Source organism: Physeter macrocephalus, chromosome 2, assembly GCF_002837175.3.
Source record: "Physeter macrocephalus isolate SW-GA chromosome 2, ASM283717v5, whole genome shotgun sequence".
In the NCBI taxonomy this organism is placed as follows: Eukaryota; Metazoa; Chordata; class Mammalia; order Artiodactyla; family Physeteridae; genus Physeter; species Physeter macrocephalus.
Genome location: NC_041215.1, coordinates 122600210 through 122623269, shown reverse-complemented (window position 1 = coordinate 122623269; position 23060 = coordinate 122600210). Strand labels below are relative to the sequence as shown.

The window sequence follows — 23060 nt, the reverse complement described above, 5'->3', positions numbered from 1 at the left end:
ATAAATCCAAATGGATGTAGCGGGCTTTTCTCTAGGGACCGAGAGGAGAGAAGGAGGCGGGGGTGCAACTCCGGGCGGGAGCGACCCAGGGAAGGCTCTACATTTTAAAATAATTAACAGACCCTAGGAATTCAGGTTTCTCGGGAAAACCAGGAGAAAGAGGCTCATTTTTAACTACTTTGACGTGGGGGTGAAATGAGAGGAGAGGTGGGCAGAATTCTGGGGCTGGGGGGCGAGACTGAGAGTTGGGGTGCGCATGAGCAAGGATGAAGGTTTCCCATTTCCCTCCCCTCCCCCAGCCTGAAGAGCCAGCCTCCCTGATCAAATTAATAACCCAGTGGTTCCTTTGAGATGGGCCTTTCGACCCCCAGGCCTGCAGATCTCGGTGGGAAAGACAATGTGGAGAGTTTAGGAATTCATTGCGTCGTTTGCAATGTTCTCGGTGCCTAGGACTGTTCCAGCGTGGGCGGGGTGCGACCGCTGTATAGCCGCCCTCCCGGTCCCCCCAAGCTTGGATGCATACTCTTAGGTGTAGCACAAGCATACTAAATCTATTAGGCGGTCCTCCATAACTAAAATTTAAACCAGTGATTTCCTCTTGGGGGAAGGAGTCTCCGATGGTCTTCAAAAAGGCCAAAGAGAATACTTAAGTGTATTTGCATTCTAATTCCACACGTCTGCCGTTTCCCCCTCCTGAAACTTTGATATTTAAAAAAGCAGCGGATACCACATCCAGGGCCTATTTATTTGGTGGTGGAGGAAAAAAAAAAAAAGATGGTAGGGGAGAGAGCCTTTTCATGACCCTTTTGAGTACTCTCTGATAGAATTCATTTGTGGCTCTGTCACCATGATGATGAGTTATGCGGTCATCTGAAACTTGCAAAAACAAATAACTCTAGTAGATACCAGACAGAGATGAATGCAGATTTTGCTTGGGAGTGTAACTGCCCTACATAGATATATTTATTTTTTGAATTGTACTTGAGATTCTCAATTCATCCTTTTTAGAAAAAGAATCAACTGAGTCCTGGAATGGAATTTTAAATGCTAAGCAAGTTAAATAAATAAGAACCTGCAGATTTAAAGAGGGGAGACGATCGAGTGAGTAATGATTATTTACATAAGTGAGACCGGGTTTAGGTTTTGATCAGAGTTGGATATGCACACCCTCGGCACATATGGAAACGCTCAGGCAAATGGTTTTTTGTAGTATTGGCTTTTTGCAATTGGAAATTAATCTATTTTTCTTTGGTTTTTTGCAGTTACTTTACTGGATTCCAGATCTGTTCAGGGAGAACTTGGGTGGATAGCAAGCCCTCTGGAAGGAGGGGTAAGTTCCGAATTGCTCTCTGATCCACAGGGTAAAAAGGAGTGATTAGCAACTTTCTGAGAGTCCTAATGGCGTGATTCTTGTTGATTGTGGCCGGGGGTCAGATTTCCGCCATGGCCTATGAAGTGAATTACGCTTTGTTGGAGAAATCCTATACTCCCTTTGGATAGCTCTGTCATGGAAGAACTGGAATCCAAAAGGGCAAAAAGGGGTTTCAAAACTAGGAGATTGGTGGAGGCATTGCCTTAGATGCCTATTTAAGACTAAAACACCAACAAGAAATACGATCTGGGGACCAAATTAGTATTTATGCCTATTGCTGTGATAGCCATCAAGTCCTGACAGGGTTAATTTTAGAGCAATTGTTCTATTTCCAGAGGAGGAAAATGAATAAATAAAAATACCAGGGAGAGAACATTTCTAATTGTACCAGGAGCAGGTTTAGTTCTGTGTGTGAGCAGCGGGGGGCTCTGTAACTTGCTATGACAATCTTAAATCAGCTGCTTTTCACTTGCACGCTGAGAGAAAGCCTTACGAACTTGTACCAAGGGCAACATCTATGCAGAAAAAAAAAAAAAAAGCCCAAGTTTGGCATTGTTGTTACTAAATGTGAAAGTTAAAGTATTCGGAATCTTGGATCTTTGGGGATTGGGGAGGCTGGATTATAGAGTATGAGTGAGTGCATCACTGTTCATTTCTTCTTGAATTTGCCATGAGAATAGAATTAGGTCCATAGCCACATTCTCCTTCCCCATCCTCCTCCCTTAATAATAGGTCAGAATGAATCAGCTTTGGAAAGAAATCAGTACAATGTGTAACTCTGGCATCTGCCAAATTGAAACTCTCAGATCCTTTCAAAATTAAGCATATCATCCTACCTTTACATGCTTGATAGTCTGTGACTGAGTCATTTGATTAGAAGCAATGGGGGTGAAAGATTAGGAGTCTTTATCAGGCAAAAATTGTAATGCCAGCACCCAGTATGGCGCGTCACACCTGGCCATTGAATAAACAATAAAGGATTGAAAAAAAATAAAGCTTCATAGAAACTGTTATAGAAGATGGGCTTCAAAAATAAGACAAGGCAAGAATGGAAAATTTTAGGGTTTTTCCAAAGCAAGTCTTGTCATCCATTTGAAATAAAATGGAGATTGTCCTGCCTTCCTGTTTTTCTGCCTGAACTTGACTGAAGTTGGTTGGGTCTTTGCTGAAAAATTCTAGTCTGCCCTCAAAACCATTTTTTTTTAAAGGGAGGGAGAATGATTGGCAGGTCTCTGGCAGTGTAGACAGGCTGTATTCACCGCTGATTGCAGGCAATTGCCCTTATCCTTTGAATGCGAAGAAAGGTACAGCTTTATCTTGTGAGAGTCAGACTCTTGTTAATCCTATACCCTGGAAAGGTCATTGATTCAAGGAGGCTTTCCCATGCTACACCAGAGGTATTGCTCTGTAGGCTGAGTGTATTAGAACTGCTGGCAAAACTGAGGATGGAAGGTATCAGTACTTGCATTAAAAAAATTAATGAGCCTTATTTTTCTTACTGGCTGTTCCCAAATTTGAAGAGAGGATACATCTCGTTTGATTTTGGACTTGACTTGTTACACTAACTATACGTGTGACCTATTGAAAAGCAAGGAGTAACACATTTTCAAGTACAGTTCATGGTCTATCTAGTTTCTGGGAAGCTTTTACTGCAACTTAATATGCTACAGACATCTCCCTCCCCCCACCCCAGCTCCCAGAGAACTGTTGAAAGAGCACCTGGTCACTTTTTCTAGACACAAAACTTCTTTTGGTTGTCTCTTAAAAAAAAAATACTGTGCATAGCTGACTGTACACAACCCAGAAGCTTTTATGGGCAGAATGTGGACTTCTGAATATAGAACGTCCTCCTTCCCTTTCCTTAAATACCATGTGTGTCATGTTTTAAATATTGTTATGAAACATAAGAAATGAAATTTTATTTGTGTATCATAGAATTAGTCCTTCCAAAATACATAGTAGCCATTGAGGAATTATGTGCCAAATCGTAAAGTTTAATTAATTTCTAGATTTTTTAATAACGAAGACCTTTTTGGGCCTAGAATGAAGGGGTAAATTGGATATCTAACAAGTAGGGGGTGGATTGGCTTTTTAAAAGTCTTTCTAACTGAGTGTAAAAGCATATTTGAATCTTTTGATCATTCTGAAATCTCTACTTATTGTTAGAACAGTTCAACATCTTTCTTGGCTGGAAATTTGAGATTATAATTTTGACCAATAATGACATTTATTTGTTTGTTGTTGTTGTTATTGTTAAAAAGAAAAAGAAACCTTATTTGACAATACCACCAGGTCAAAAATGAATCGTAGTCACTGTTCTTTCCTTTTTCCATCAGAACAGCTAAGCAGAACATGAAAATAATGGAAAGTGATGGTTTCTGATGGCAACACATTGTAGCAAAAACCTAATTTCTTGGCAGTGTTCATTTAAAGGAGTATAGTGAGTTTCTGACGCTGATTGTAAAATGCAAAACTAAGGGGAGATTTGTCGTTGTTCTGCTGAGTTGATCAATGTGTTTAGACAATTAAGTTCGGGCTGGAAAATTCGAATTAGACCTGAATTATGTGTATGAACTGTGGCGATATCCCTATGTGCTTTCATTTACATTGATAAATGTGTTTTTCCATATTTCCTTTGTTCTGAGATGAGAAGCATGCTGAGTAGGTTTTTTTGAAGGTGGGGATCTATTTTTGGATTTACATGAATTTCCCCCAAATAAGTAAATTACTGGTGATTTATTACTTAGTGGATAAAAAGAAATTTTAATCACCACAGGGCCACTTAACTCTCCCAGTTTTAAAACTTTCATAATGGTGGCAGATGAAAGGGATACAGAATTTTATGCATTATGGCCCTTCACATAGTAACATTTCCATCCATTAATAGTTTTCCAATGCACAGATGGGAAACCTGTTAAAAGATATGTTATGACTCTATGTACTTCATTGGCTTGAATGGAGCTTTAAGTATAGCTATTATAGAATATGAATTTTTTTAAAACTATCTTTTTTCTTCTAATTATATTCATGTGTTAGATACTTAAGCTGATTTATACCAGATCTATATAAAGGCATTACTGTAGATATTAATGAAGAATTGGAGGCTGCCTGTCAGTCTGGTAGGAGCCCCAAATTATCTTGCTGCTTTTAGGATTATTTTAAAAGCCACAGCGAGAATGAAACTACAATGCTAGTCACAGTGAATTTTGCTGAACTCAGATGATCCCGCTATGAGAATCTCTATGTTAGGAAGTAGATTGAAAGAAAACCCTACTATCCTTCTTTAATTTTCTTGGGCTTTCACTCATAAATACCATTTACTATTTTATTCTCAATATCCACAGACTATTTAGAAGCAGTGCACATGTGCATTCGTGTTTACTTTGTTTTAAAAATAAGAACAGTATACAAACTTTTTGACTGAATACATGTTCTTGAAAAGCGTTCTACCATTACAAATGACAGTGTATTTGAGAAATCTACTCTCTCTAGAAAGTTTACTCTCTATCTTCCCAGGATTACCAAAACCAGAATGGTGAGATTTTCTTTACCCCTTTAAAGAGTAGTGACATCATAGTGACGTCGCCAAAAAAAAAAAAAATAGACATTTGTTTTTTTAGGTATTAAGAGAGCAAAGTTCTGACAGGAGCACCACTAATTGACTGATAATTGTCTTCCTTTGGCAGACTCTGCACTTCCTGCTCTTAATTTGCAGGTCTCTGCTCAGTTGTTGAAACAATACACATCCTAGTTTTTTCATTTATGAGTAAGTTTGAACTGTTGTCACATGAAATTGTAGCAGTTGTAATAGGTGAATTTGAGGTTGTTAGACCACCATGAGCGAGGAACCGCTGAGAACTCAAAAGCAATCAATCCAGCAAAACCTCTGGATCTGAGGCAAAAGAGTGAAAATTAAAATACTTTCCCAATATAATATCATCTTGGTGAGGAATTAGTGCTGGTAGCTTTCTTTCTTATTGCAACAAAAATCATCACTGTCCTATGAGGGTAAAATAGAACTGATAAATCACTGTATGATGAAATTTTTGTAATCGATGCATTTCCTTTGGATCTTTGCAGTGGGAGGAAGTGAGTATTATGGATGAAAAAAATACGCCGATCCGAACCTACCAAGTGTGCAACGTGATGGAGCCCAGCCAGAATAATTGGCTGCGAACTGATTGGATCACCCGAGAAGGGGCTCAGAGGGTGTACATTGAGATCAAGTTCACCTTGAGGGACTGCAACAGTCTTCCGGGAGTCATGGGCACTTGCAAGGAGACGTTTAACCTGTACTACTATGAATCAGACAACGACAAGGAGCGTTTTATCCGAGAGAGCCAGTTTGCCAAAATTGACACCATCGCTGCCGATGAGAGCTTCACCCAAGTGGACATTGGCGACCGAATCATGAAGCTGAACACGGAAATCCGGGATGTAGGGCCATTGAGCAAAAAGGGGTTCTATCTGGCGTTTCAGGATGTAGGGGCCTGCATCGCCTTGGTTTCAGTCCGAGTGTTCTACAAGAAGTGTCCGCTCACTGTTCGCAATCTCGCTCAGTTTCCAGACACCATCACAGGGGCCGATACGTCTTCCCTGGTGGAAGTTCGAGGCTCCTGTGTCAACAACTCAGAAGAGAAGGATGTGCCAAAAATGTACTGTGGGGCAGATGGTGAATGGCTGGTACCCATTGGCAACTGCCTATGCCATGCCGGGCATGAAGAGCGGAATGGAGAATGCCAAGGTAAGGAGAGCCATCTTGTACTTTTCATTAGGGCTTAGTGCACATAATTAAATCAGAGATGAGACTAAATGGAGTAAAGCCAGTAATTAGCAGCCCCTGTGGGATGTGGTGGGACAGAGGGGTCTAATGAGTAAGTGCTACAGCTCCAGGTGGCAAAGCTAAGACGATTCTAATACTGACAAAATAAATGATGCCGCTGTAATCAGCAGAAGACCGAACACATTTGCTAACAGGCACTTAGATCTGAACCGGCTTGATGTGCCCTCTGAAATGTAAATGAACAAGCTGAAGAAAGGCCTTGATTGATCCTTACTTAAAGAGGGCCGACACATTTTCGAACCATGGTTCTCCTGTCGGTAAACATCTCTCCTCGTATGGATGTGTACATGAATGATTTAAATGTGGAATGAGGATTTGTTGTTCCAGTTTCCTCCTGCTGATTAAAATTGAGCTGTGCGAGGAAAGTCCAGTTTTTCCTGCCTTGTGGACCAGTGTAGACATGGCCCAGCAAAGTGGAGTGACAAGGTTTCAAGTGCCTTGTGTTCCACTGAGCGCCCATTGATGGGGTTTCCAAGTGAAATGAATCTTGATGGAAGACCTCTTGATTTCCCTGAGGATGTGATAAAGAGCTAGGAAGGGTCTTCTTATTCGATCTGTGGTCAGAGGCAAGAGTAAATTGTAATCCATTTTGATTATTGAGTTTCTGAAGAAATCCAGATTTTTTTTTATCCTGTTAATTACTATTTATCATATTACTCAGGTGACTGGTTTTTTATTTTTCCTCTCACCTAAAGTTCTGTGTCTGCAATTCCGTCTTCCCTTATTTCGCCTTTCTGGGGAGTTTGCACACTTGTTTTCTTTATAGCAGCTTTGTGTCTGAGGAGGGGCTGGGAGTGATCCATATTTATATGGATTGCTTATGTCATGTGTGGATTAAGGCTTAAAAAAAAAGCAGTTATTCCAAGATTTTTATTTTTGCTTGGTATTTATTTTCAGTGGTTATTAATAGTCTGCTGCTGCCAGTCTTATTATGGTTACCACTAAAGCGGGTAACTCTTGGTCCCATCTCTGGAACCGATCAGATTCATCTTTTCTCAGGGTGATTGTTGAACTGTAGACTACATTGCCACATGGTTCATCTGATTTGGCGATTAAAGAGCCCGAAATAACTGACTGCCAAACAATTTGTCTGGCATTTCAACCATCTTAATGACAGGGTGGGATTAACCATGGAACAATCCACTTGACTGATTGGAAATCAACAGTTATAACCTAAAGAAAGTTGCATTTGGGGTAGTTTGGTGTCATAGAGTTATGCATTTCTCCTTTCAGAGTTCATAAGTGTCATTCTTGATCTGCTATAGTTATTTCTAGGCCAAGCTAACAATGACTGTCTTTTAATTGCACTGAAAAGTAAAACAGAATAAAGGTTGGCAACCTTTTCTGTTGACCTAGAGTCAAAAGGTAAACTTGTGAACTTGAAAATTTAAAGGTTGGAATTTCAAGGTTTTTTTTGTTTTGTTTTGTTTTTACAAAGGTTGATTTCTTGCGGTTTTGTTAACTCTTGACTTGGCAACTACTAGGTAAGCTGTACCAAATGGAAACCCTGAAGTAGATTCGGTATTAACATTAGAAAATATGTGAGTGCATTGGTACTGGCACTGAAATTACAATCATCATAGCAGGAAGAGTGAAATGAATAGGGCAGTGACATCTCATCACATTTTAGAGCAAGTAATTCTGCCTTTTTGATTTTTGTAAGACAGGACTTGCACATCTTTACATTTCAAGATTCTTATATATATTTTAAAAAACACACACACACATTGTCTTCCATTTCTTGCTCAAATGTTCATGTTTCTGGCATTAGTACATTTCTCTGTATCTAACGTCATTGATTTCCAGTTGTCACAGAGCCCAGTAACTCATACATTGCTGCACTGTGAGACTCCTTGACATTTTTACAACCCAAATTAGAAGGAAAAGAGAAAAAGATGGAGGGGGAAGTGAATGTAAAGGCAATTGAACATGGTAGTGGTTGGCTTTATGGAAATAACCTTGAGAATCCAGTTCATCATCATGTGGTCCATGGGAAGGGTGAGGCTTCATGTTTTAGGTCCAGTCCATTTCTGAGGAAACTGTTCCTAACACAAGGCGAGAAATGTTTAATGGAAGGGGAAGGTTGATTAAGCTATTTTTGAGAATCTTTGTTCTCTGCACTCTTGCTACCCAGGTATTTTCTTTGCTACTTGTAAAATGATTAAATCTTTCAAGAAGACACTTTTTGCACAAAACCTTGCACTTTGCTTGTATTTAAGACTACCGGGTAAGAATCTCTGATGAATTTAGGGAGGAAGAAAAAACTTGAATGACAAGAATTCTTAAATTCCAAATCTGAGTGAGAATTTTTAGGGATAGCTCAAGACTGTAAACACCTTAAAGAGTAATGAAAATGGTTTCCTCCATCCATGCCATCATTACTGGAGTATCAGGATTATCTAGGAAGAGCAGAAAGAACACAAGGAAATGTGTCTCAGTTTGGTCACTTAGCTGCAAGACCGTGAGCATGTTTCTTAAGCCCTCTGAGCCTTGGTTTGTTCATCTATAAAGTGGGTTGATAATAATTGTACTTAGCTTAGAGACTTGCTATGAGGACACAGTGATGTAAAATTGGTAAAAATCACCTTTTAGATCATAAAGCATTAATCTGATCTTAATGCTAACATTTCCTTTATCACTCAGCTCTTACCAAGGTCATAGCTGTTGAATTTTAAGGGTGTCGAGCTAAAATGGTAAAAGGAAAGTCCATCTTACAACCACTCTTAGAAGTCAAGGACAAAGATAGGAAGCATTGCCTTTGCCCTAACAAAGAATAACATTCATTTGAAAATGATATTTGGAGAGTGTCATTTTTTTCCCCTCCCCTACAGGAAAGAGAACTTTCTTCTGAGTGAAAGAAAAGTGATTTGGAAGTGGGACAAGAAAGAGCAGGGCGTAAAGGGAGCTTAAGAAAGGATATAAAGGAGAATGGGCAAGTCTTCAGAACTCTGGCAGCAGGTTCCTCCCCAATTGTCTTTTCAATGGGTCTGCTGTGGCAGGACAAATAGAAGAACAGGTGAAAGGTCACCTACTTCCTCATCCATCTTCCTTGGGGTCTGGGAGGTCAGAGTGAAGATTGATTAAGATCTTAAATGTTTGACAAAAGATCCTTGGGCAAAAATGGCCAGGGCGGGTGGGGGCCTGGGGTGTGCTGTTGTTTGAATCTAACCCTGGTCATCGGCCGGAGTCCTCAAGGGACCTTGGGGACAGGACTACACTTCCTCTTGGAGTTCTTACCTCCAAGCAGTACATGCAAATGCAGATGGAGGTGAGTAGCCGCGTCAAAAGTGTCAAGAGCGGCAGGGGATGGTGGGCATGCCCTCTGAAGCAGCTGCAAGTTCATTTTGCTCTTGGATACCGTTTTCTGAAATGATTTGGCTCAGTCTCAGCAGGACAAAAAAGAGTGTAAGCCACTCATTTGTCTTCTCCAGGAGAATGTCTGGCTGGTGTTAGCAGTAGTTTGAACTTGCCTAGTGATTGGGTGCAGCGGATAAGTAACTGTTCTAGTTAGTTAGGAAAAAGGAAACAAAATCCTCCTCAGACATGTCCCCCCTCCCCTTACACATACATCGCCCCCCCCCCGAGGGAATGTTCCAGATGTTTTACAGGGTTTTTTTTATTACCTCAGAAATATTAAGCAGGAGGAAGAGAGGAAAAGATTCTTTATCAACTTATTTTTTGCTTAATTAAAGAGCTGAAAAATGAAAGGGAAGTCACAGATTTACTCTGTGAAAGATTAATAAGCAATATTTTCAGAGAGCATGTATAAAAATAATACTAATGAAAAGAAAACTTTCTTATGGGGTCACTTAAGGCCAAATAATCGCAACTGTGACAAAATTAAGCTAGGTAGGAATTAAACCTTGCTTAAATACATAATTTTGCTGTAAATTGTTTGGGGTCCTATATATCTAGGACCTATATTATATATCATTACATATATGATGCCTTCATATCAGCAAAAGGTATCTTATTAAAAGCTCTTTTGAGAAAGAACGATATAGAAATGCTTTGATGGCTGTAAAATAGAAATATTTCATATTTGTGCTCTGAAAAGAGGGAGAGGGCTGTGTTTAAACAAAAATTATTACTTTGTTTTCCTAATATATTATAGAAGGACTATAGGAGAACGCAGTATTGGAAAGGAAGCATTTAAAATATAGTTCAGAGAGATACTGTTATATCCTTTCCACTTCTGAAATTTTTCTTCTACCTTTGAATCATGTCTTTAAGAATCAATTGCTTAAGTCACATGGCTGCTTTTATCTCTGGCTTTGAAGCATGGCTGTGATCCATCGAAAGACACGATTCTTTACATCTGAGAAGAGCAGGGTTTAATTATTGTCCTTTTTCTGTTATACTTTTTTATTTTCCCTTCTACATGTGACCAGGCTCTTCTTTTGTGAGTGTGACTCAGGCAATGGTCTCTATTTAGGATTCACCAAAGCACCACGTAGGAATTATCTCAGTTAGGGATTTTTGAATCCGATATTTAAGATTTGATGATTTATTTTAATCTGACTGAACTTCCTTGTACTTTTCAAAAATGAATTAAGACATAATTATTCTGTTAAGACTTGAGTCTTTAGGAGAAAGACAGATTAAATGGCTTTTCAGTTCCTACAACGCGAAACAGAGGTGGTCATGATACATGTCTGACTTTCACATCATTGAATTTTAATACTTAGGTTTTTAGGGGGCAGTTTTTTGCATTTAATTAATGAATTTAACATTACCAAAGAACCGTAAGCTTCAAACTCTTACTCCAACTTATTTCTGAGTTACCACTCTTTATGATTTGGCAGATAATGCAAATATGTCTATATTCATGTATTTTAAAAAATTATAGAAATGGAATCATCTTCTTGTCATCTTGTTTTTAAGACGCTTGACTATTTGTCATGGACATCATTCCATTTAGAGAATATAACTTTTTTTTCATCCTTCATAATTGATAATTAATATTCTGTAGCATGAATATATCATACTTTAATTTTTTTCCTTGTTGGTTGATAGTTAGGGTGTCTTAGTTTTTCCTGGTAATATTTTCAAACAAACACTTTAATTTGTAAATCATACGTGTACATTTTTTTAAAAATTGGATTAACCTTGCTTTGTTATTTTTCTGGCTTTATCTTGGACAAGTGAATTTAGTAAAACTTCTTGACTATGAGCACTTAGGTGGAGGAGGTCAGTCTAGGAGAACCAGACAAGTAACACCACTGACAATTAAGGAACATAGTGGAGTCTCATTAAATGTTCATCGAATGAATGAATAAATAAATGCATAAGGTATTGTGGCCTGTTTCATATTAAACATTTATTTGGTGGAGTAGTGTTTCATGGAGTCAACATGATATATCAGAATCTTTGCATGTGACTAACGTATTAATGAGGTCCTTTTTTGTAATTCCTACTTCAGTTGGGTCTTAACTATTTTCATCATGTTTATGAACCATCTCTATGATCTGAATATTCAAAAATCTCTGCAGCCCATGAGTTAACATAGTTATTAGCACAAAATGGCTAAGACCTGCCTTTGAAGTTTGAGACCTGAGTTTAGGTTCTAGGTGTGCTGCTTAACCAGGTGTGCAATCATGGTCACTAACTTAACCTTGCTAACCTCAAGTTTACATCTGCAGATTGCTGACAATGGTATGTTATTATGTATGATACACACATATCAGCATGCATGTACAAAGGGTTTAGCACAGTGCCTAGAATGATTAAGCACTAATGAAGTGGAAAATGTTATTGCTAATTTTATTGTTGTTCGATAGAAATATGGTGACAGTGTGGGCTATTAGGTCATTGTCTGTCCAACAATGGAAACCGGTTTAGGGTTTGAAGTAGATTTTTTTGGGGTGGGGGGAGGTGAGGGCAGTGGTGACATATGCAAGGGTAGGGGATGGTATGAAATGGCTGTTCTTATCTGCATTGATCAGATCCTCTGTTCTCCAGCCTACTGCAGTGATTCTCAAAGTGTGTTCCAGCTGGGTTCCCCAAGACCCTTTCATGTGGTCTGCAAGGTCAAAACTTTAATACTAATATGTCATTAGCTTTTTGCCTCCCCTTTTCTCATGAATGGAGTTTTCAGAGGCTACCTGATTTGTGAGAGCTCATCTCATCAAATTGAATAGAGAAACAAGTATGAGAATCCAGCTGTCCTCTGTTAAGCCAGGCATTAACCATGTCACTCTTCTCACTAATTTTGTTTTAGAAAATATGGTAATTTTTTTCATTAAAACGTATTATTTGTGTTAACATGTAATGGGTTTATTATCAATACTTTAAAATTCCTCTCAGTTTCAATTTCTAATGGTAAATATTGGTAGCTTTAACCCACATAAACAAAAGCACTTTGGCATCCTCAGTTTTTTTAAGAGTGTGTAAAAGGGTCATGAGACCAAAAAGTTTGAGAACCACTGCACTGGTCCATCAGCTTTTTGTTTTTTCTGGCAGGTACAGAGAGTGTACTTCTGTCTTCTGTAGACACTTTAAAATTAAAGTAAAGTAAGAAAGCTCTGGAAACTTTCAGAATCTGGGAGATTTAGGTAGCTTAGAAGAATGACATTTATTCAACCCTTCAGATGTTTCTGTAAAATTAGGCAGCAATTTGTAGCCCTTAGCTTTTTAAAAACGGTTTATCTGTGTCCAGTAACATGCCTCAGTGCTCTCTTAAGTTTTACTGTGCTTGTGAGAAGGAATGATTAAAGAAGCCCTCAGCTGGCCCCTGGACCCTGAGAGACTGTATCTTTTCCACTTAGGGCCTAAAACCTTTCTCACTGTGTCCCCTTCCAGCTGGTACCTCTGAGCTGTTTTTGGAGGAGGAGAGCAGGTGAGGTCACTGGGTCCCATGATCTGCAGGGTAATTAATAGTCCCATGACTAAATGGACATTTTATGAATATTCAGAGTCTATTTGGGCTTCTGGGGAAACAATCGGGTTGGTACCGCTGACAACTCCCTTTGGAGACACGGAGCGTTTTCTGCGTGAATGTGGGTCCTCAGCTGTCCGCCTAGGGTTGCTTTTGCAGGCAGCAGATTCCTCATTTGCATATCCTGTATGCACCCTCATGCAAAACAGCACACCCATTTCCCCCTTTCACAAAGGCTAGAGGGCTTCCTTTGGAAACTCCAGCCAAAATCTCCTTCTGTTTATGCAGAACCCAATGATTTAGACACCATGCAAATTAATTCGGTTTTGATTTGAATGCTTCCAGAGATTGGGGGTGTAGGCGGAGAGTGGGGTATTTGCACAGGGCCCTTTTTGTACACAACTCCGCACCCTCCCCGCTCCCCCCGACCCAGTGTGGCTGGTTGTTACTCCCCGGGCCCCTTGCCCCATGCAAAACAACCCACCGTCCCGCCACTCATTTTATTGTGACCTTTGGAAAGGAACCTAGTCTTGGTGAATCCCTTGGCTTGTCTGTTTAGTGACAGTTTCAGCTGGAATCTTGCTGTTCTTTCTGAGGAGGGAGGAGATGGCACTATTCAGATTATGCTAGGAATGTTTAGAAGTGGCCCAACAAAGGGCTTAAAAAATTGTCAAGTAAAAGATAAAATTCTTGGAGAAAGATTTGTTAAGATCTCAGGAAATTCCAAAAATAGGCTTTAGGTCACTAGTGGGCTGGAACCTATTCACTCATTCAACAAATAGATACTGAAAGCTATAATGTACAAATCACCATTGGTATTTTCATTGTGTTAGTGTCCTTCATCAATGAATGAACACAACCATCTTCATACCTAGAATCATGATTAAAATCTCTTATTTTCACTTATGTCCCAGATAAATTTCTTTCAAAGGCGTAGTGACTATAATTCTGTTCCTTATTCTATATGTATATTCGCTTTGGGTTGAATATTGCCTTTTGAACTCCTGTCTTCCCATGCCACCCAGTGTCTCCAAATTTACTTAACCTTTGCTTTATTCCTTTAGAATGGTAATGCGAGCACACTTATATTTAACCCAACAAACTTCACTTTCTGCTTGAAAACAGCACTGTCTTCATAAGGCCGTGATCATATGTATTCTATACACTAGAAGAAGAGGACTGGGCATGAAATGTTTTTGAAGTTCAATTAGTTTTGAGTTCGGACTGATTCACAGGGCAGAATGGCCAGACTTTGCAGTGTAATTAGGTGGAAGGGCTGGGTCAGCTAAAACAACATCTAAGTGTAGAAGAGCTTTGGGTTAGCTCCACATGGCCTGACAAAATTTGATGATGCTGTTCAAAGTCCATTTGGGATGGATTATTAGGATTAAAGAACAGCAGAATGCTCTGTACTTGGAATATTCTCTTGTGTCATTAGTGGATGAGAAAATTCAGCTGCTTATCTGGCTCTTGTTTCGAAGAATGGATTTAAACAGACCCACACATCTCAAAGGTGATCTTACTAACCTCTTCTTAATAAGTTACAGATCTCCAATTGCTCAAAACTCTGAAAATACCATTTGAAGTAAGTTGATTGATAATTATCATTTCCCCTATGTGTACAGATATTTTCCACAGCAGTACAAAGCTATGGTACAGTTTCTTAATTACCCAGATAATCCTGTTTGCTTGTATTTTTAAACTATGAAGTGCTGGGTAATTATTCAATTCTTAATAGAAGGCAAATGGCAATGTAAACAATAATTAGGATGTTAGACTAATGCGCTTCAGAGCAAATTGGATTTTTTTCATACTGTTCAGCATGAAGTCCCACAAAGCTAACAATTTAGAAGCAAGGCAAAAAAGGTTCCATTTGGTTCATATTTTATGGCGTTATCTCTTCATGGCTTGTTTCTGTGAATAGCAGTTTGCCCCAATGAAGCTGGCTGCGCCCAAGCCAACTGTTTCCTCCAGTAACAATCGCTTCCCTGCTGTTTGACATTTGGCGATGTTCTCCCAGGCCTCCAGATTGGTCCTTTGTCTGCTGCAGATCCGAGGGGTCAGAGGTTAACAGAATACTGATTTCCTCTCATAATACCATGGCAGGTAAATATGGGCCAAACCTCATGATTAGTTAAGACGCAGCTAAGTAAGGAGTGCTTTTCTCATGGGCTTTTGTCCTTAAGAACTTCCCTGATTTGAGACGCTGAGTTTCCCCTCTCTTGCCTTCCACAGCGGCTTCTTCGTTACCAGAGCTGCTGTCTCTTTTATATAGCTTTTTCCGTTAATAACCATTCACGACTAACAGTATATCCCCAGAAATACATGACCTGAAAACTGAGCAGATCATCACGTTTGATGAATTAATTTTACCAACTTAACAATACTTTGCAATCTTTACACACTTAATTATGTCTTGTAGTATTATCTGTACTGTGTGTTTCATGGATGAAATAATAAACTGATAACAAAGGCGGTAGACAGACAAAGATCCTTTAATAGTGGTGCTCTCAGCCACCCTCCTTTTTTTTTTGTGTGGTATGCGGGCCTCCCTCTGCTGTGGCCTCTCCCGTTGCGGAGCACAGGCTCCGGACGCGCAGGCTCAGCGGCCACGGCTCACGGGCCCAGCCGCTCCGCGGCACGTGGGATCTTCCCGGACCGGGGCACGAACCGGTGTCCCCTGCATCGGCAGGCGGACTCTCAACCACTGCGCCACCAGGGAAGCCCTTATCCTCCATTTTTGTTTTTTTTTTTTCAGTGCAGCCTTCATGGTGTGTTGCCAATTAGAGGTATAATTAAACAATTTTATTCCCATTTTCACCATTTATGGAGATGTCCAAGCATTCATCAATATGTTATTAATATTTTACATTTGATTTAATGTAAATTTAAATTTACATTAATTTAATTAATATCAGTTTAATTATATCAGTGTTAATTTTTCTCCTAAGGATTAATGTAAGCTACTCAATAGGTTATATCTTAATTGTTCACGTCGGACACACAGGCTGTAGAAGTTTAAAGTATCTTTCAAACTTTCTGTTACTATCAATTAATTAATGCAAAGGCCACCTTTGTGTATATCCCTATCCCATTTCCATTTGGCCAACCTTCTTCACGTTGCACTGTGACCTTGATGCTTAGATTCATTTGTTTTCAGTTTAAGTGTTTGAAAAAGACATCTCCACTTTGAAAAACAGTTTCCTTTTGAAGTGTCCAGCTTGGCACTGACTGAAGCAGCCCCCAGGCCAATTAGCATGTTAAAAGAATGGGTCAATACCTTTCTGCTTCCTCCACCCTCCTTGCTCTCTTCTGAGGGGGAAGAGTTTTGAAGAACCCTAGGAGGCTCTTGACAGATGTGCCAGGAGACTTCAAGAGGATTGTCGATTGCCCTGAGTAGGGAACATTGATGGTTTGATCTAGTGCCCAGACAGCTTCTCTGCTGGCCATTTGAAAATGGATGCAAGAGGCATTGACAGCTTCAGGAAAGCTCTAGCAGTTCATGTAATTATGGAGAGGATTAGAAGAAAAGTGTTGGGAGAAATAAGAGATCAATACAGGGGCACTAGTTGACTTGAACTCACCTTTAGCTGTTAAACACTACATTTTGTAACATTTAGCCTATGCACATGGAAGACTATTTTATAGGTTGGTTTTTTTAAGTGTTGTGTAAAGCCATGCATAAGAAAAAAACCATAAGCAGCCACTGATTTTTGAGAGCGGACTTGTAGGTAATTAACACTGTAACACTTCTAGTACTTAAGATGCAAAGGTGCTAATTAACTAATGGGAGAAATTGAGATTTCATTACTCTGGTCTCTAACGAGGTGCCAGCAAAGATGTGCAGCTGAAAGTAATATTTGAACATTCAGGTTTCTTTTAGTTTGCTTTAGGAACTGCCTCTCTGTTTATCCTAGAGTTTTCAACTAGCACTAATGCAGGGCTACAGTAAAACAATATAAAAGCGCGGTAATTTTGCACCAAGGAACTCCTGTTGATGGAAAAATGAGAACGTTGCCTTTGCATGATTAAAAAGAAAAGCTTTTAAAGAGTTTGAAACTCACCACCTGAGGGGCCCAAATGGTCTTGCTTTAGGAAGTTATCCTCCACAGGACAAAAAAAAATGGCTACTGTACTGAGCTAAACAAAGCCCAGTACATACTTTTTTCTAAACTTCAGGAAGGATTCTGGGATCCTCATTTACAAAATGTTGTTGCTATGACTATTTCAGTAATTTTTAAATGGGTACTTGATAAGGCAAGAATTTTGCACAATGATTTCAGCAATTGTACTGAACCATTATCGGATCTTTCCTTTTCTTCTAGAGAAACAAAGTCATTTACTGAAGAGAAGTAATGTCTGACCTTATAAAAATCACAACTATTATTGCAACTTTAAAAAAATAGATATACTAAAAAGAGCCCCTACCCCCCTCAAAAGGATCGTTGACTTCTACTACAGATAATGATTGAAGAACAGAAACCTATTGAGTTTTCCCTGTATTTCCCATTATATTTTCTAGCTGGTTATCACTGATCTACAGGAAAGCTATTGATTTTTGTATGTTTATCTTGCATTCAATCTTTTTCTTGAACTGCCTTGTGAATACTAATAGCTTTTCAGGTAATTCTCTAGGTTTTCTAGAGAACTAAGTTTTAGGTGCAAGCAATCATATATTATTCCTTTAAAAAAAAATAAACCTCTTATTTATGATTTCTATCTTACAAAATTGGCCAGAATTTTCAGGCCAGAAAAGAATAATAGTGTAGATTGTAAGCATCTTTATTTTATGCCCAATTTTAGAGGGCATAATTTAAGTATGCTATGAGATATATTGTCTTAATATCATATTTCCAATTCTTAAACATTTCTAAGGAAGAAGGGCTTTTGAATTTTGCAATGACTTCAAGTATCTCTTTTAGCTATGTGACCTTTCTGACTTGCTACGTTTATGGGATTGAATATATTAGTAGATTTTTCTGAAAATAATCTGTAAACTCTCTTTGCATTTGTGGAAAAAAATCCTATTAGGTGGCACTAAATTTTGATAAATAGTTCCTTAAATTCTATTTGTTAATCGAAAATGGTGATGAAGAGCCAGGATTTTGGAATAAGAATTTAATTTTAATCTCAGCTTTATTTACAATGTGACAATGGGCTCTAGGTACTTAACTTTAGCGCTTTTGTTTTCTCCTCTGTAACAGGAGAATAATGATACCTACCCCATGGGTGGCTTTAGGATTAAATAAGGCAATGTATGTAAGCCTTACTAGGAAGTAACATCTATTCAGTGCTCAGTAAAATGTAGAAATTTGTATTATTTTTATTTTGAATTTTTAATAAACAATTGATATTAACCTATATAGTCCCTTTTTCTCTGTCTTTCTCTCTAACTATCTCTTTCTCTCTTTCTCCCCTCCTATTCTTAGCAGGTTTTAGGATTATAATTGATTCATAAAGTTAATTACGATAGTTTTCCATTTTTTAATTAACATTGGGAAAGTTAGTGTGCAGGGGATCTAGCTTTACTCTGCAAGTTTGAAAGATTTCGCCATTGAAAACTGGCTCTAGACTGTGCACTGAGGATATGAGCACTTTTCTGTATATTTGCTAGACTTCAATAAAAAAATGCAACAACCCCAACCAGGAAACTGGCTCTGGAACCTCATTCATTTGCTTTTCTAGTCACATAAGTGACTCTTCCAGTCCATAGTTAGATGTGTTCTCTGACTCTGATTTGGGCTATTCCCAGCCTCTTTTGACTTCAGGGCGGAAAGCACAGATGCCACATTGCTCTCCTTTGTAATTACATCACTGAGATTTCTCATTACTTGTGTAGATCTTAAACATATAAATTAAAGGCAGTAGGCTCGTTCCACCTGTAGTTAATGCATAGGTATGGTTGAGCTAGTCATAAATCAGGGTCCTGGCTGTTAATGAGGATCTAGTTGAGACAATATTTAATATCTCATTAGGAAAAGCTGCATTTCACGGCAGAGTGAATGTGGATGCAGCTCCTCTGAGCTGTGGTGCTTTGCTCTTTTTTCTTTTTTTTTTAAATTGAGAGAGAAAGAACTTGAAGTGACAGATTCCCTGTTGTAGAAACATCTGGTGTTCCTTAGAGCCGCAACTTTGACATCATAATCTGTCAATATTTTATATTGGTTTTGAGGATTGGTAAGCTTCATTTTTTTCATTTCAAATTATTCTGTGGGCCTCAGGCAAGCTACACGAGGACCAGAGGACAGATAGCGCCTCAGTATAAGGAAAGACCCATCTAATATTTTGAACTAGACAAGAGTGGAATGTGATGCCTTTTGAGAGGATGAGTTCCCCTTTGGGGCTGGTGTTCACACTGGCTGGATGACCCCAGGGCGTCTAACTGTATCCCTCCAGTAAGAGATTGGAGACCCTGTGTTCCTTAAAAGGTGCACCGTTGTCATTTTGGGCGGGATGATTCTTCCCTGAGTGTAATATTTACCAAGCACTGCGGGTCCATCCTGGGGTCCATCCTGTGCACGGTGGGTGTGCACTTTGCCAGGCATTTGGTGTCCTGAGTAGTCCCTGGGCAGTAAATGCCTACATCATCCTCCAGTCACTGTGACAGGCCAAAACCTCCCCTCACGTGTCCAACTGCCTCAGGTATGTTTACTAATCTCAATTGCAAACTTCTAAACTAGACAAACTATAAGATAACTTACAACTGTTAAGATTCTAAGGTAGCAGGGTATTTGGTCCCCTGTTACAAATGTTTCATATTTCCTATAGGATAGGTAATCCAGGTCTGGGATCTTTTTTTTTTTTTTTTTTTTTTATTTATTTATTTGGCTATGCCGGGTCTTAGTTGTAGCACGAGGGATCTTCGTTGCGACATGCAGGATCTAGTTCCCCAACCAGGGATCGAACCAGGGCCCCCTGCATTGGGAGCACAGCGTCTTAGCCACTCGACCACCAGGGAAGTCCCAGGTCTAGGATCTTGTAGCATAGAAAAGATGGAGAAGCTCTTCAAACACTCCCGGCTATCAACCTCTCTATTTTTATTTTCCTTAAATCTAAGTGTACACCATAGCATCATCATCTGTTTCCCCAATAGGCAGCAATTAAAGGAGATGGGGAATGTCTTCTGGAAGAAATCGCTCACATGTTATAAAAGCATCTGTAATGATGACCAACAACCAGGTTCCCTACTGACTTATTTAGTCCTAAAACAGCCTTATAAGGCAGGTAGTGTTATTATCCCCATTTTACAGTTGGGAAGGCTGAGGCATGGAAAGGTGCCCAAGGTTATGCAGGCTACTTAAAACGATTTGAAACCAGGTAGGCTGGCTCCAGCCTCCAAGTTGCCAACTCTATACCATACTCTCCCTGGGTAAGAAGTGTTAGAAATCAAGAAATGTCTCCCCAAGGTAACTAACAATATGGAATCTGCCTTGTATTCTTACAAGGTAAGAAGAACGTTTTAAATGCCTGAGTTATAAACTTACGTAAACAGCACCCTGTACTTACTCCAAGATTTGTAAAACACTCATCTGCCAATGGGTGGCCTTTGTATTATTTCAAATGGCCAGGCAAAGAGCAAAATGTGACCTTGCAATTATTAAAGCTGAAGACCTTGCCCACAGAGTGTGTTACTGAACAAATTATTCTTATTTTGACTCTGAATCACAGCACAGAGGGAGGTTATAAGCATAGATCCTAGTTTACATAAGACAGAACATCATCTCCTCTTCACTGGAGGACAGCTGAACCAAATGAGAACTTTTTTGATTTCTCAAATGCTGTACAATAAATCCAGAGCTATTTAGAAGGAAAATCAATCTGAAAAGGAGGATGAACTTTTCATAATCTAAATGTTAGGCTTGTGCTTTTATGCTGGTTCAGGTAGAGTATTTATTTGCAAATGTATGCAGAAAAAGAAAGAAATGGCAACAGAATCATTTGTGATGCAATTCATTTCTGCAATAAAGCAAAAGGGGAAAAAAGGTGAGCTCAACATTGCAGATGGTGGTATATGTGATTCCTTCAGCATCCACACAGCCATTCATTCTACTTTCCCCCCATTGTGTTGATACCTGGTGGCTTCAGTGGAAATGGCTCACCTTTGAGCACCTAAAACCAGCTACATCCTGAATTGTTCTATTATGGAAGTCTCAAAAATTCTTTTTGTGGGGGGCTAAGTCATTTAGAATCGGGTTTTCTGTTGCTTTGCAACACAACGCTAATTAATAAGAGAGGTCATTACTTTAACTGAAAACTAGTCTTCTATAGACAAATGTTTCACACAGGAAGCATAATGTGTTTGCCCAAGCTGAGTAGTTACTTTTCCAAAAGATTCCTTTCTAGTCCTATAAACCACAAAAACATATTGGATGGCTATTTTGTCCTCCCTCCTCAGCCTGGTGGCAAGATGGACTAGTTTGGGTTCTGCTGCTAATAGGAGAGAGAATCCTCTTGCCTACAGTGGCTTTGTGAAGTGAGATGTCTCTCTTCTGAGTGTTGAAGAATATTCAAGCCCTAACAACCTTAGAAATCCTTTATTTAGTTCATGCTTCTCATATTACAGAGGAGAAAACTGAGGCTCATATTGATAAAGTATGTAATAAATTAATAAAGAGGTACAAACTTCAGTTACAAAATAAATGCGTCACGGGGATGAAATGTACAGCGTGGGGAAGATAGTCAGTAATAATGTAATATCTTTGCATGGTGACAGATGGTAAGTAGACTTATCATGGTGATCATTTTGTGATGAATAGAAGTATCGCTATGTTGTTCACCAGGAACTAACATAGCGTTCTAGGTCAATTATACCTCCAACAAACAAACTTATAGAAAAACAGATCAGATTTGTTGTTACCAGCGGTAGGGGGTGGGGAGAGAGGGATTTTACAGATACACACTACTATATATAGAATAGATAAACAACAAGGACCTAGTGTATAGCACAGAACTATATTCAATATCTAGTAATAACATAATGGAAAAGAATCTGAAAAATAATATATATACGTATATATAACTGAATCACTGCTGTACATTTGAAACTAACACAACCTTGTAAATCAACTATAATTTTAAAAAATTAAACATTCAACTAAAAAAAGTGGAAAAAAAAAAGTAAAAAAGAAAGAAGAAAGTAATTAAAAAGATAAAAAGACTGGCCCCTGAAATACGGAATTTTAGAGTCTTGCCTTCTTGACTGTGTCAAAGGGAGGATAATCCCAGAAAAGATGTGGGCAGCCAGGGTGAAGTAGCATCTGCATACCTTTGAAGTTGGCCTTGGAGAACTAAGTCCTATATACTCGAGTCTACTCCCCAAGTTAGGCTTTTGATATGAGATCAAACTTGGTCCTTGATTGCAATCGTTGGGGTTTCAGTAAACTGTTTGCCCCCCACCCCCATAAAAGCTTGAAATCCTTGGATATGCTCTGACTCTTTTTGTCTGCATCAATACATTCTGAGGTCTCCATGCCTTTTTGTGCACAGTTTCCTTTGCAAAAGAGTTTGCAGTCTAAGGGAGCAGGCAGCCCAGTAAAAATATTTATAATGTGTGATAAGTGAAGTGTGAGGACCTGGAGGAGGGAGACGCTGAGTGCTGCCGGAGGTGAGCTGTTAAAGGAAGGTTTTTGGAAATTTGGACATAGTATTGGTGCATTGGTCCACTGGTGGACTCTGGCCAGTGGGATCTAGGGGGTGTGTGAAAGGGAATGTTTTGAGTAACTTCAAGGTTGTAGGTTTGGTGCAACAATGCTTAGTGATTCTATTCTTTTTTTTTTTTTTTTTTTTTTTTTGCGGTACGCGGGCCTCTCACTGCTGTGGCCTCTCCCGTTGCGGAGCACAGGCTCCGGACGCGCAGGCTCAGCGGCCACGGCTCACGGGCCCAGCCGCTCCGCGGCACGTGGGATCTTCCCGGACCGGGGCACGAACCCGTGTCCCCTGCATCGGCAGGCGGACTCTCAACCACTGTG

The 23060-nt window shown here is 39.3% G+C and overlaps 1 protein-coding gene across 5 annotated transcripts in view; it reads left to right on the top strand.

The window, feature by feature from the left end:
* Positions 1–23060, top strand: part of EPHA4 (EPH receptor A4) — a 135174-nt gene that overhangs the window by 2028 nt on the left and 110086 nt on the right. For 4 of the 5 annotated variants that reach the window (XM_007101339.3, XM_055090146.1, XM_055090147.1 and 1 more), the window contains exons 2-3: positions 1263–1330; positions 5453–6116. In XM_007101339.3, coding sequence (XP_007101401.1) covers positions 1263–1330; positions 5453–6116 — 732 coding nt within the window. Of the gene's footprint in view, positions 1–1262; positions 1331–5452; positions 6117–7653; positions 7682–23060 lie in introns of those variants that run through there. The other variant, XM_055090153.1, reaches the window with a different exon arrangement.